Source organism: Schistocerca cancellata, chromosome 1, assembly GCF_023864275.1.
Source record: "Schistocerca cancellata isolate TAMUIC-IGC-003103 chromosome 1, iqSchCanc2.1, whole genome shotgun sequence".
Lineage (NCBI taxonomy): Eukaryota > Metazoa > Arthropoda > Insecta > Orthoptera > Acrididae > Schistocerca > Schistocerca cancellata.
Genome location: NC_064626.1, coordinates 1,032,385,185 through 1,032,399,694, shown reverse-complemented (window position 1 = coordinate 1,032,399,694; position 14,510 = coordinate 1,032,385,185). Strand labels below are relative to the sequence as shown.

General features: G+C 37.0%; 1 protein-coding gene across 6 annotated transcripts in view; it reads right to left on the bottom strand.

Annotated features, from left to right (window-relative positions):
• The window catches only part of LOC126089542 (uncharacterized), a 117,586-nt gene extending 106,290 nt beyond the window's left edge, over window positions 1-11,296 (bottom strand). For 2 of the 6 annotated variants that reach the window (XM_049906917.1, XM_049906919.1), the window contains exons 1-2: window positions 11,143-11,239; window positions 8,812-9,193 (exon numbers count right to left, since the gene is read on the bottom strand). In XM_049906917.1, the coding sequence (XP_049762874.1) occupies window positions 8,812-9,193; window positions 11,143-11,191 (431 nt within the window). In that variant the 5' untranslated portion in view covers window positions 11,192-11,239. Of the gene's footprint in view, window positions 1-8,811; window positions 9,194-11,142 lie in introns of all 6 variants that reach the window. The other 4 variants (XM_049906921.1, XM_049906922.1, XM_049906918.1 and 1 more) reach the window with 4 other exon arrangements.
• Between the last annotated feature and the right edge of the window lie 3,214 nt (window positions 11,297-14,510).

Here is a 14,510-nt window from a genome sequence, read left to right as displayed (position 1 = left end):
ACATTTAAAATATTTGTTAATTGCTGGTAACAGACCATTAAAAATGGAATCTAATGATAAGGATTATGTGAAAGTTAAGGTGGAACCAGCCTCTAATGATGAAGAACTCAAAACTGAAATTAACTAGGATGGTTCTGCTAAATTAATAAATCCAATAGCTGAAGGTGATTTGTCCAAAGCAGAACCAAAGGAAATGGAAATGTTGAAATGGGAAGTCCTACCCCACCCGCCGTATTCTCCAGACATTGCTCCCTCTGACTATCAGCTGTTTAGATCAATGGCGCATGGCCTGGCTGACCAACACTTCCGATTTCATGAAGAAGTCACAAATTGGATCGATTCATGGATCACTTCAAAAGATGAACAATTTTTTCGACGTGGGATTCGTACACTGCCCAAAAGATGGGAGAAGGTAGTGGCCAGCAATGTAGAATACATGTGTAACCAATTTGTTTCATTAAAGCCTCAAATATTGAGGAAAAATGGCAGAAGCAAAGTTGTACACATTGTATAATGTAGAATGCACAGTTGTATTGGAAAAGAAAGCAAGAAGGTCACCAACCAAAGTGCCTCCTCCCATTTTCTTTTCTGTAATAGTGCCAAGGAACACATCAACCATTGGGACTTCCCACCCTCTACCTTAAATGTTTTAGTGAATGTGGTTCATAAGGACACACACCACAGTGTCTACAATTGTGAATAAGTGTTTAAGTACTGAAAGGTGTAATGTTTTTGTGTGTTTCTATTTCAGGTAAAGAGTGAAAATTCTAAATCACAAAATGAATTTTGTAATAATCAAAATTTTTATTTCATGTTTCTGTGTTTATTTATAAACATGTTTTGTAAAAAATCTACTATATTAAGTGTATACATGTATCTTTTGTATGGTAAGAACAGGCATGTTATGATGATGTGTGCTAATAGTATATACTACTACTAGCGTCATGTCATCATAAAGTGATAAGCTACCTCTAATAGTTTCCAGTTTATTTGCTACTTCAGTTCCATTCTAAAATTAAATGCAATTGCAATAAAACTTTTTCACTGACTAAAGCAAACTTAACTCTATTTATATACAGACTAAGAAGATTGTAAACTAATGAATAACATGGTGATTAATTAATATGTGCCCAAGAAAGGGACCGTTTAGGTGCTGCTACCTGTACCCAACGCAGTTGACAGCAGATGTTCCCTTTGGCTGTCCGCTGCACCCGTATATAAATATGGCCAGAGAGGCAGTGAAGAGAGACACTTTGCACCAAGATATCAATCTGACCATGTCAGTCAAACACCTGCATGTGCTGTGCTTTGGAGGATACCAGAGCTAGGCATCTACCAAGAGCGTTTTCGGTAAAAGTAGGAAGTGAGCTCGTGAGGTCTGTACACCAATCTGGATCACTTAGATTTCATGGCAATAGCTGTTTGTGTGCTGCTGTAATGTTGAAAAAATTGCGTGACAAGTGACAAGATTAATTTCTGCTTTTAAGGCAAGCAATTAACTTTCGGTGGTTAGTAGTCAAGGCAATAGACCATTTTACCTGTAACTTCCCATAGAGGTCACCTCTGAACTGTTAACAGTACTGTTTCCAACAGAGATATTATTATTATTATTATTATCATTAGGAATTTTATTATATTTTGTGCATTTGAGCTTTTACGGAGTATACGAAGGCTGTTCAAAAAGTAAGATGACTTTTCAAATTGTGCGGGCAATGTACATTCGATTATTGATATTTTTTTTGTAATGTTGGTACACATGTCCTGAACAAATGTTCAGTTTCAAGAGCACAGCATACTTCATTTGTTTTTGACAGATAGAAAGTTTAGATGTGTTTTAGTGTGTCTGGCGATTTTCGATTATTATAAAAATTGGAGCAAAGAATTTGCATCAAATTTTGTTTGAAAAATGGAATCAAGTGCTCTAAAACATGCGAAATAAAAATGTTTACAAGTGATACATACTCTTCCAACATGGCTGAGAAGATGCTAATGACGAACCTCACTCTGGACGCCCCAGCACATCAACAACAGATGATAATGTCGAAGCTGTGAAGAAAAATGTTTTGGAAAATCATCAAATTACTGTAAGAGAAGTTGCTGAGGATGGTGGTGTATTGGTCGGCTTATGTTGTACAATTTTTTCGGATGTTTTGGGCATAAGACATGTGTCAGTGAAGTTTGTTCCAAAACTTCTCAGTTCTGGTCAAAAGAACTGTCGCATGAGCACTACTCAGGAGCTCTTGAATCATGTCAATGATTTGCTCAAAAGGGTCATAACTGGTAACAAAACATGGGTTTATGGTAGAAACCAAAGCCCAGTCATCCCAATAGAAGCATCCTGGAGAGCTAACACCATAAAAAGCACGCAAAGTTTGATCAAATGTCAAAGTTTTGCTCACTGTTTTTTTTTTTTTTTTTTTTTTTTTTTTTTCAATTACCGTGGTATAGTACATCATGAATTTTTGTCTCAAGGTCTTACAACCAATAAAGAGTATTACCTTGGCATTATGAGCTGTTTGTGAGAAGCAGCACTCAAAAAAGTCCAGAATTGTGGAAAAACAATTCATGGCTTTTGCATCACGACAATGCACCTGCTTCTTCATTGTTGCTTGTGAGTGATTTTTTGACCAAAAACAACACAACAACCATGTCTCAGCCACCATATTTACCGGATTTAGCAACCTGTGACCTTTTCCTGTTCCCAAAACTGAAGAGACCAATGAAAGGATAAAGATTTTCAATGACTGAGGAAATAAAAACTGCATCATTGGAAGTACTCAAGGCTGTACCAAAAAGGGCTTATGAGAAGTGCTTTGAGGATTGGAAGAATCATTTGCACATGTGTATTGTATCTGAGGGGGATTACTTTGAAGGGTCAAACATAAATATTGATGAATATATAAAGTCACCTTACTTTTTGAACACATCTCATTTCAATCAGTCAAAACTCGAAACTTTGATTGATAGTCTTTATTCCTGATCCTGCTGAGTAAATAGCAATTAGGAACATTATCTTTCAGTGAGTACAATGAGTGATGTGGACTTTCAGACTGGAAATTATGGTCAGTATGTTCTTCATCACTTTCTGGCTGACTGCATAAATAGTTTTCAGGTTCTTGTACATGGTGAAAGTAGGTGTAAATCACGCACAGACAGACTGGAAATTATGGTCAGTATGTTCTTCATCACTTTCTTGCTGACCATACAAATAGTTTTCAGGCTCTTCTATACAGTGAAGGTAGGTGTAAAGCATGCACAGACAGTTTGATTCTTTACCGACCGTCGCACCAAATGTTTTCCATGTATATTTAATAGATTCATCATGTTCACGTTTCAATGGTTCTGAGATACCCTTACTTTAATTTTCTCCTTACAGATCTGATGATGGTAGTAGAGTGCAAACTGCTTATCTGTTCAAATAGATCAAACTGTGATCGAGACTGCCAATCCTCGTCATGAGACACTGCCTTGTTGAAGTCCTTACATGCAAGCAGAAAAATCCCTCTGTCTGCACAAAGCTGTGGGATATGCTGGCTGTAGCACAGCTGCTGGCAGAGTTTCTCATACTGGGCAGGCCTCAGCAGATGGGCTAAATGAAAAGTATCCCACAATGTCCCAACTCTCTCATATTCAGTTCCATAGTCCTTCCTTAATTTCCCAGATATCCATCCCAAGCTGTGGTGTTATCTGTGCCAAGCAGTGTGGGAAGATGTGTTGTTAACAGAGCCTCACGTATAGTGGGCGACCACACTGAGTAATTACCCTTGCACTGCCTAAGGTTCCATAGTGTCAACCGAATAGATCCCTATTTCTCAGGGAACCAAAATGGAGAATGTGGAAAATAAACAAAAACTGAGAGACTTGATGAGATATGAAACACGTATTGGGGGTGGAATTGATGGAACTTGTTTCCACCATTGCATTGGGCAACAGACCAGTCCAAGAAGGGGAAAAAATTACATAAAAATGGTAGTTAAATTGCTATACCGGTATACTGAAAACAGTGACAAAAAGAGAAAGCACAAACTTTCAACCAGTTTGCACCAGAGAGAAAGCTGTTTGGCTTAGAAATGATGAATTAGATGCTAATATGAGACCCACTGAAGATGCCATGTAATTGAGGTGAAATGCGTTTGGGTGCACAAGTTTATTTTTTCTTTTTCAAGACTAATGTGCAGCATTTAGAACATGTTTTTCTTTTGAACCACTATGATTTAATTACTGAGAAGTTGGACCAGGTGAAGGTCAAATTTTTGTCTGGGGCTCAGAGGATGAAACTTCTCAAGGAACAAAAAGAAAAGGAAGGTAAAGAATGGCTTCCTAAATGTAAAATGAGGGAAGAATAAAGTCTTGAACCTGAGACATCTCAGTGTGAAGTGGATAACCACATCTTGTAAGACAGGAACAAGAGAACAAGAGATAAGTCTAATAGTCCCACTTCTCAGGGTAAATGGATCCAGACAAAGCCAAGGGAGGAAATAGGGAAACAGACCTATAGTACTGCAATTGTGGTTTTCAGGATGGCTGTTATTCAACAGGGACACCCTCTGGTCAATGTCAATCCATAGAAAATGGAGCTAGTTCACCTAGCTCCCTTTGAAAAGATTGGGGAGGGCACTAGTCCAGAACCCAAATTCAGGAGGGTCTATCTGGACAAAGGTGCTCTTATCTTTGCCTGTGAGGGAATGGGAACAGTGGATTGGCTTAAGGAAATGGTGCCCAAGATATCCATAAGAAGAAGCGAAGCTGCTGGTCAAGACAGTGGATGAGATCTACAAGACCATAAAGGTGTCAAAATGGGTACCAAAACTTCTTCAGGATGCCCCTCCAAAGACTTTGTTTAAGATTATACAGCACAGAATCCAAAGGCCTTGTCAGAGGATTGGAGAGTAGAATACTGAACTCTGATCCAAAAACAAAAATGTGGCAAGCTAATGATGCCGAAGCCATGTTTCAAGAGATGTTCTGTATTACTGAACTTGAACAGGGAACAGATTAAACTCATGGTAGGAGTCGTGACTGGCCATGGGAACTTTAAGAAACACTTTCACATGAAGAGTATTGTGGAAGAAGCCACTAAGTGTAGACTGTGTGATGAGGAGGTTGAAACTGATCTACATCTAATCTTCCATTGCGAAGCTCTAGAAGGCAAAAGACATAATATTTGGTTTGTAGAGCTAGTAAAGGGTCTCCTACTATGACTTAAGGGTACTGGTTGGCTTTACTAGAATCACAGGGAGTGAAACTGCGCAGTAAACTCAATTCTAGTGTAGGTAACAGTGGGGTAAGATCACTGTTGTTTTTGTCTACATGTTAACATATTTTATATTAAAAAAAGATGCTATGACTTACCAAACGGGAAAGCACTGGTAGATAGACACAATAAAAAACACACAAACACACACACAAATATCAAGCTTTCGCAACACACGGTCGGTTCAACAGGAAAGAGGGAAGGAGAGGGAAAGACGAAAGGATGTGGGTTTTAAGGGAGAGGGTAAGGAGTCATTCCAATCCCAGGAGTGGAAAAACTTACCTTAGGGGGAAAAAGGGACAGGTATACACTTGCACACACACACACACACACACATATCCATCCGCACATATACAGACACAAGCAGACATGAAGCCTCTGTACTTCCACCTCGACTGACATCTCTGCCTAAACTCTTTGCCTTTACAAATGTCTGCTTGTGTCTGTATATGTGCGGATGGATATGTGTGTGTGTGCAAGTGTATACCTGTCCCTTTTTCCCCCTAAGGTAAGTTTTTCCACTCCTGGGATTGGAATGACTCCTTACCCTCTCCCGTAAAACCCACATCCTTTTGTCTTTCCCTCTCCTTCCCTCTTTCCTGATGAAGCGACCGTGAGTTGCGAAAGCTTGATATTTGTGTGTGTGTTTTTTATTGTGTCTATCTACCAGCGCTTTCCCGTTTGGTAAGTCACAGCATCTTTTTTTAATATATTTTTCCCATGTGGAATGTTTCTTTCTATTATATTCATATTGTTAACATATTTTTGTCTACATGTTAACTACAAACAGTTTTGTGATAGCAGTCAATGGACTCCCAGATCATGTTCTACAGAACCGATCTCTCTGAGATGGGAAACATTTGCACCGGGACAAAAGTATTATTAATTGTTTCTGTTATTTATATAAAAACTATGTTTAAAGATAGGTGAAATTTGTTATTTGTTACTGGACTTTTTTATCACAGCCTCTCCACACTTTAAACACTGAGCATTAGCAGAAAAATTTGCTATTTTCAAAGATGTTGTTCTTTGTAATCAAACTACAGTGCAGTTCATCAGCTACTACACACCTAACAATCATGTGAGAACTCTGATTAATGTTTAGAACAAAGCTTATGTAAGGAGAGGGCTTATTTTACAGAGAACATTGCTCCTTACAGTGCCAACAAGAATTTTGAATCTAAGTATCCCAGTATTATGCTAATTTACAGAAGGAGTAGCTAATGAGGTACAATTGATTTTCCAGATTCCTGTCATATATCTTTGGTCAACTAGTGAGACAATTTTTGAATTATCAAAAAGACTTTGATTTGTATCCTAAAAATATGAAAATAACTTTGGCACATGTATTTGAAAATTAAGGACTGCTTGATCACAAAAATGTATTTTCATTAGAAAAAGCATTTACTGGTGATTTCTTTGTTTTCTACAGACCCCCTTAACATTACATATGATCACTTCTGAGCACTTTTTGTAGCATTTCAATAATGGAAAATCCAGGATGGAATGTATTAAGAAAAGGATAGTTGCTACTCACCATATAGTAGAGGTGCTGAGTCGCAGATAGGTACAACAAAAAGACTGTCAGAAAATGAGCTTTCAGCCAACAAGGCCTTCATTGGAGATAAATATACACAACACACTCAAGCAAACACAACTGGTGCTCATATGATCACAGCCTCTGGCTGCTGAGGCCATACTGTGTGTATATGTTCTATCTCTGATGAAGGCCTTGTTGGCCAAAAGTTAATTTTCTGATAGTTTTTTTTTTTTTTTTTTTTTTTTTTTTTTTTTTTTTTTTTTTTTTTTCCTATCTACAACACAGTGTCTCCGCTATAATAGCAGTTTCTCTTCATCTTCAAACTGCTGCTCACAATGCCATTGTTTCTAAGACAAGGAGAGGTTACAGTCACCTTGTGCAAGGCTGGGACTGTAGGGTGGGAGGTCGAAAAGGTCCCAACAGATGTGTTGAATCTTGTTACTTGGTATAGTCAGCAGTGTGTTGATATGCATTATCTGGAGGAGGACTATCCCAGATGACAGTTTCCTTTGGCATTGATTTTAGATTGTAAGTGATCTTGGTGATAATTTTGTAGTACGTGATAGCTATAACTATTGACACACATTCCATGAACTCAAACATGTTATTGTCCTTATTGTCCCATCATTTTTCAACTTGAGGAATCAGAGTGGTTTACTTGCTCATTTAGCTTACTGGGCAGCTCACTAGCTTGTGAGATGCTGAGGTGAGTCTGGCTTGGATTGAATCCATCCAGCGGACTAACAAACAGCCAGCCTGTGTGTGGTTTTTAGGTAGTTTTAAATACTCATTTAGGAAAACGCTGGAATGATTCCCAGTCTCCACGCAAACAGTTAAAAAATGATAAAAGGCAGAACAAAGTTTATCCAGTTCACAGATATATGACACACATAAATTCCCTTGTTTAGGTCAGTTGAAGACTGTAATGGCAGGAATAGCATCTAGCTGCAAACTTAAATAAACGAAATTTTTCAAATCAGGAAAACAGTGACTCTACATGACGGGCTAAAATCCAGGAAATTTTTTCAGCTTTAGTGAGGTTTAGTGGCACCACTGCATTAACTGATGTTTTGCTTCACTTCTGTCATAGGTTATCCATGTTTTTGAAGAAAGTTGCATTTCATTCACCGAGAGCTGCTGCCAAATAATTTTTTATCCACAATCAATTTCTACCTTAAGATCATCTTCAGGTATCTCAAAGCCCTTTCTAACAGCTTACATGGCAGTATTAAAATTGTGGCATCAAATAACATCAGAGCCATTCTATGCCAAACTTTATTCTTCATCTATAAAGTAGGTAGGTTCTACTGTTTTGCATGGAGGCACTTTACTTGCTGGCATCTACACAGCTGACTTTTGTTTTCTAGCTATAACAGCAAACTACATACACTACAAATAACATATGGCTGTTCCAGCCCAAGTAGCTTCTTAGACTGTTTACAGACATTGCTGTTATTTAGTTTTCTGGAGTATTAATGGAGGACATGTAAGAAGTTCTCGAAGGGAAGATTATTTTGTGTTATTGTGAAATAGAGCAGATAGGTGTCATGGATATGATAAGTGAGTTAGGGTGGCAATAATTAAAACAGAAGTCTTTTTTTTTCCACAAAATTTCAGCCACTAACTTTCTACTCTGATTGCCGTAATATTTTTTTGGCTCTAACCTACATACAGAGAAATGATAATTATAATAAAATAAGAGAAATCAGAGCTCACATTGAGAGAATAGGGAATTCTTTTTTTCCACACGCTATTCAAAAGCGGAACAGTCAAGAAATAGTCTGGAAGTGGTTTTATGTACCTTCTGCCAAACACTTACATGTCAATCCCAGAGTAGATGTAGATCTAGATGAGAACCCATTGATAACAAGAATGGTCTTAACACAACTGTGGATCAGGCCCAGTTGCCATGGAGGCACACTATCTACAGGTGTGTACACAGCTGATTTCTGTTTTCTAACTATAGGAGTGAACTAGGTATAATACAAATAATTTTTGGCTGTTCAAGTACGAGTACCTGTCGATAACAAGATTGGCTCCACCACAACTGTGGGGCAGGCCCAGTTGTCGAAAAGTGATGCTGACTACACATGATGGGCAAGTGATCAGTTCAAGCCGGCACTGTTCATGTGAGCTAGTGTTCCGATATCCAGGTACAGTTCCAGCAGTACTGCCGGTGTAGGAAGGCCTTCCATTATTCACTAGTGATGAAGAGACATTCTGAGCTGTCAAGATACCTCGTTCCCCCAACTCAAGATATAGGCGGCGTCCATTGTAGTTGGCACAAATATCATCCTGACGAATAGTGCTGAAAGAAGCTGTGGGTGAGATACTTTCATCTGTACCATCCACACTAAGCAGCAACAATAATGACAGCAGCGTCTGAAATGTGAGTCCTGCTGAAATTATAAAATTATGAAATTTGTTAGTTTCAGTCTTAAAGTGGCTTGTATTGCTAACACATCTACAAATATTAAAGAGACCTAGTTTTGATAGCATAGGTAATAAGGGTAAAATAAAGGGAGGGAAGGATTACCTACAACATTACATTTTTGAGCATATTGGTGAACATTTTTATTTTGAAACTTAGAGAAATACTATTCAAGGAAATTGATTTTGGAAAATGGATCACAATTCTGACCAAAACAATTGCCCCATACATACATGTATTCTCACTTATTGAAAACAAACAACTTAACAGACTACTTGTACTGAAAAATGGCTATCAAAATTCATCCCATTTTGGATGGCAATGGATCACTATTCATACACAGTATTCTGCCAAAATGCTCCAGAAACAGAAGGGTTTCATCAACTACAACCATGATACCCCTAGACATACTGCTTTTACATAATAAAGAGCATACAAAATGCAAACTGTGTATAAATTTTCCAAAAAAATGCATTAATTCCAGGTATTAGAAACTGGAGTTTTTATTTTATTTTTTTCCCCCACTACCTATGGTCCCAACACTACTCATTTTACAGGAGCATGATTGCAACACAGTCAACTGAAAAGAATTGCCTAATTATTTTGCAAAAGTAGTATGAAACTGAAAAGAGCTTCACTAAAAGACGTACGTTCAAATGCAACCCTGAAATCACAATGAGAGAATGTTAATTACAGAGTTTATCAACAACTCTGGTCTCTTTTATATTAATAATTTATAGAAAATAAAATTAAGAAGATTTTTGAAACATTAAAGTTAACATTCAGTGCCGTCTGAAGTAATGTGGTAATGAAATAGAGATACTAATGAGTTTCTGCAGAAACTGCTTTTGTTGTAAGCAATTGCTCATTGTCCTGTAAGTAAAATACCAATTTCATACTTTTAGCTGCCTTCATAATAATATTAATAATATTCTGGGGATATTATGTGAGAACTAATAAAAATTCTTTATTGCATAAAATGCTGGCCCATAAAATAGGTCAATTGGACTCTAATCTTCCTTCCTTCCTATAAGACATGCATCTGAACACTCTGCTAGTGACTCTTCAAGTAATTGAGATATTTATAAACATGTGTAAGAATGTATACTTACAGGGTATATTCATAGTAAGCAATAGCAGTTTTTCCACAGAGAAAAGTTGTAATTTTTGCAAAGACTTTACTGTCCTCAGTAAAGTAAATAAGTGAACTGTACAACCCTGGATAAACTTACTTAATATAATTAATAGCAACAGACTTCTGAAAGCAGCATCTTTTGATGTGTATATTATATAGTACAAAAATAGCTATATATTTTTTAATATCAAAATCAAACAATGGAAAATCTGGGATTGAATAACAACAATATGAAAAGGATAAACTGCTACTGGTCACACAGAGGAGGCATTGCATGGCAGACAGGCAAACTGAAAACAAGATTCATGTAATGAATAGTAATGTATGCTTTTCATATTGTTGTTATACCTCTAAATATTACATATATCAATTGCAGTCCCTATAGGTTCTCAATTTAGATGCAGTTTAACGTAATGTAGCATTACAATTTACATAATAAATTAGTGCTACCAGAAGCTAATGCAAATATTAGACACTATTTTATTCTTAAATGTAACAGACACAATTATAATAAAAAAACAAATGCTCGATTGTGTTGCATAATTGTATTAAAAACAGCTGATTGCCAAACATAATTAGGCAAACCAAACAGTGAGACTAATATGGCAGTATAGTTAGTTCTGTAATAATTTATGTGGACACACTAAATATCCACAAAAATTCCCTATGAAATAACACATTCTATTCACAAATGCAGAGTTCTAAACTTTTCTCAATTTGAATTATGTATCGTCAAAGCTGTCACAGAACTACAGATGCATTATTCCTATAACTTGCATTACCCTTTGATAATTTGTTGTACATCATTTTACCTGATATGCTGCACTCCATACCCAGTTCAGTATGGAGTGCAGCCACCTGCAAGTCCACAACAGCTGTGAAACCTGTGAAGTTCCTTGCCCCCACCTATAGTCACAGCTAAGAATATCCTATTTGCCACACATAACTCATCATGTAACACAGTCATAGGGCTTCCTGCAGCTTTTTGACACTGGTGAATCCTTGAAATGCTGTGATGCATGCAAAAATATATGTGAGAAGTATTCTAGCCTGAGTAATGACATTAATCACGTGAGAAGTTAAGCACCTGAACAAATCACCGGAGCTCTTTGAATTAAATAAAAGATTTCCAGCTGATGTGAAAAATGCTGAAATGAGAGGAATACTTAAAAATTAAAGATTTATTTGTGTGTGTGAAAACATTATAATAATAACATATTTACCTGCACACTCTTTGTTCACACCGCAGCAGTGTCACTTAATATTTATTAAATAAACACTGAATGTTTTATGCTACTGTTAAGTTAAACCATAATATGCCTCATAGTAATGTGTTCTCACGATGTTAGGCTCAGTACTTGCACTTATACATCTACTCATTCATTGAGATGTGGTTCGAAACTACTTTTCTACAAAGAAAGGATGAATAGGACTAATAAATCAGAACAGCAAAAAGTATAACAACAACTAAAATGAAGTAAAAGAACAGAATCATTTATTCACATGTTATGTTCATTTAAGTACCGCTATAATGGAAGGCTATGAAATGAGTCACCACAAAGATGCAGCTGTAATAACTTGCCTGCTGATTACATTAGCTACTATCATTAATAAGAGGTTTATATTACTTATCAGTGACGAACAATATTTTAAACTTACACAAAAACAATGCAGATTAGTATCTTATGTACACAGCAAAGCAACTGGCAGATCTTCTTTTAAATTCTCATTAATTGCTCACAATCTATTACTATGTAGGCTATTTACTAATTATGTAATACAGTGGTTACTGTTGGGAGATTAATGTCACTGTGTACTGTTTGACTAAAGCTTTTTTATGTGTGATAAAAAATGTGTCTTGTTGTGGTTTTCAAAACCTAAATGCAAATAATGTAACAATATATAAAGAACTGATTAGTAAGCCAAATGTTTCAGTATTGTTTTTTCTGGAGATTAGAAGCTCTGGCACCAGAAAAAGAACTCTTCTTTGTACTCAAAACAAGGTTGCAAGATTCACATGGAAATTTCTTTATATGTAGCACTACATTTAGAAACATTAAGGAATGAATAATGCAGAAAATTCCAGCTTATTGCACTAAGCTATATTGCAGTTAAAATGTATTCACCAATCCACATTGAGAATTCAGACAGCAGACATAAAGTAAACATCTCCTATCGGGAAGGCTTGTTTGGCAAACTCTCAGAATTTCAACAGGCTTAAACATGGCATTGTCTCTACAACTTTTAGAAACAATGAATTCCAGATGTCAAAATGTTAGGCTTCTGTGGACAGTGTCTTAAGTGTACAAACACAATGGAAGGTGTTCGTAATGTGCAGATTCCTCAGAGCTTGGACTACCTGTGTCCTGTTTCTCTATTCACAATGCCGACTACAAACTGAAAGTTGGCCTCCAGTTGTAATGACACTGTACAGGAGAGATTAAGGTGAGGCTCCTCCAGTTACCTGTGAGTCCAGTGTTAGGGGATGGCCTAGTGCTCAGGTAATCACTGTTTCCTCGCAGCTTCATTAACACTATTACCTAAGGTCTCCCCCAAACCAGTGGACCAACTACTGTCCCAGAGCCTGGTGTGATGAAAGGAAATTTCCAAGACCAAAAAGTAAATGCACTTATGAGCAGAAGAAAATATAACAAGAAAACATGCACTGCACCCTAACCACTCATGTAATCAGCACATAATCACATGGAAGCTTTGTAAATCAATCTGTATCAGATACAAATGAATAATGAGCGTTTGGTATGCAAATGTAGTATGGAAATGAAGAAAAAATTATGTGTATTGGAGACATGGAACAGGTTGCTGATTCACACATAGGATTGTAAAAGCCACACATTAATTGAATATTAGGGAAGAAGAGGCCACAACTTTCAAGCTGATGGACTCCTCCCTGACTGAGTTCTCCATTCTCAGCCTGCTGGAAAAGGACAAGGGGATGTCCAAGGACATGATGGAAGGATTGAATACTATTAAGCCTTGAATTAGTGGTGCTGACAGCAGTGGAAGATGAAACAAGAGACTGGCAACGATGGACTGCAGTAGATATCTCCTCTGTTGTGACTGATTGACTTCCATTTTTATTGTGCTTTTTCTAATATGTTCATTTATAATTTTTTATAGTGTGTAGTTTTTTCTTTTCTTTTTGTAGTGCATTTTTTCCTCTTCTTTTCTGCTGGAGGCCTTAAAATCCCACGAATGCAATAAATGATGATGATGATGATGATGCTGAAAGCTGTTAGCTTAGTACAAGCTTAGTGATTGCTCAGACCCAGTATCTGTACTCACTTATGTAATAGTAGTTCATCATTACATAAAAACATTAGAAGTTATTTGAAGCAAATGAACTAAGAGAACACTGATTCATTATAATTATGATTTACTATTTAAAATGTTGTAAAGTGAAGCTGCAGTGATCAGAGAAACAACATAATGGCAAAAGTTTGAATTTGGTAATTACTACACAGTTGTTGGTTTTGAAATTTCTGAAAGGGGAAGAGATACATGTGAAAGCAAATTCTCATCATTTTCATTTTTTCTCTGATCCTGGCAGAATTTTAGCCTTTCTGTGTTCAGCTTTCGTTTGATCATTCCTACAGGAACAGAAGGACATAGTTCAACAGGAGTTGACAACTTATTTTTAAATCCAGCTGGTTTTCAGGGCATAGATGCAAAGCCAGATTAAGGCCAAAGTGATGCATCCAACCATTTGGGGCACCAAGTTCAGAGGAGAACCTGAGCACCACAATTGTGAGATTTCTGTACAGGATGTATCACAAATAGTGTAGGCCATGTATGGTGCCAAGCTGAGAGGGGCATCCAGGTACAAGGTTAGATTAGATTACTGTATTTACTCGAATCTAAGCCGCACTTTTTTTCCGGTTTTTGTAATCCAAAAAACCGCCTGCGGCTTAGAATCGAGTGCAAAGCAAGCTGAAGTTCTGAAAAATGTTGATAGGAGCCGCCACAACTAACTTCTGCCGTCGAATATATGTAGCGCTACACAGGCGTCCTTTGTAGGCACAAAGATAAATACTGGCGCCAAAACTTCTGCGTCAGTAAATAAAATTAAAAAAAAAAAAAAAAATTGGAAGACGAGCTTTTTTTCTCCGCCCGAGTTTCGACCACTGCATTT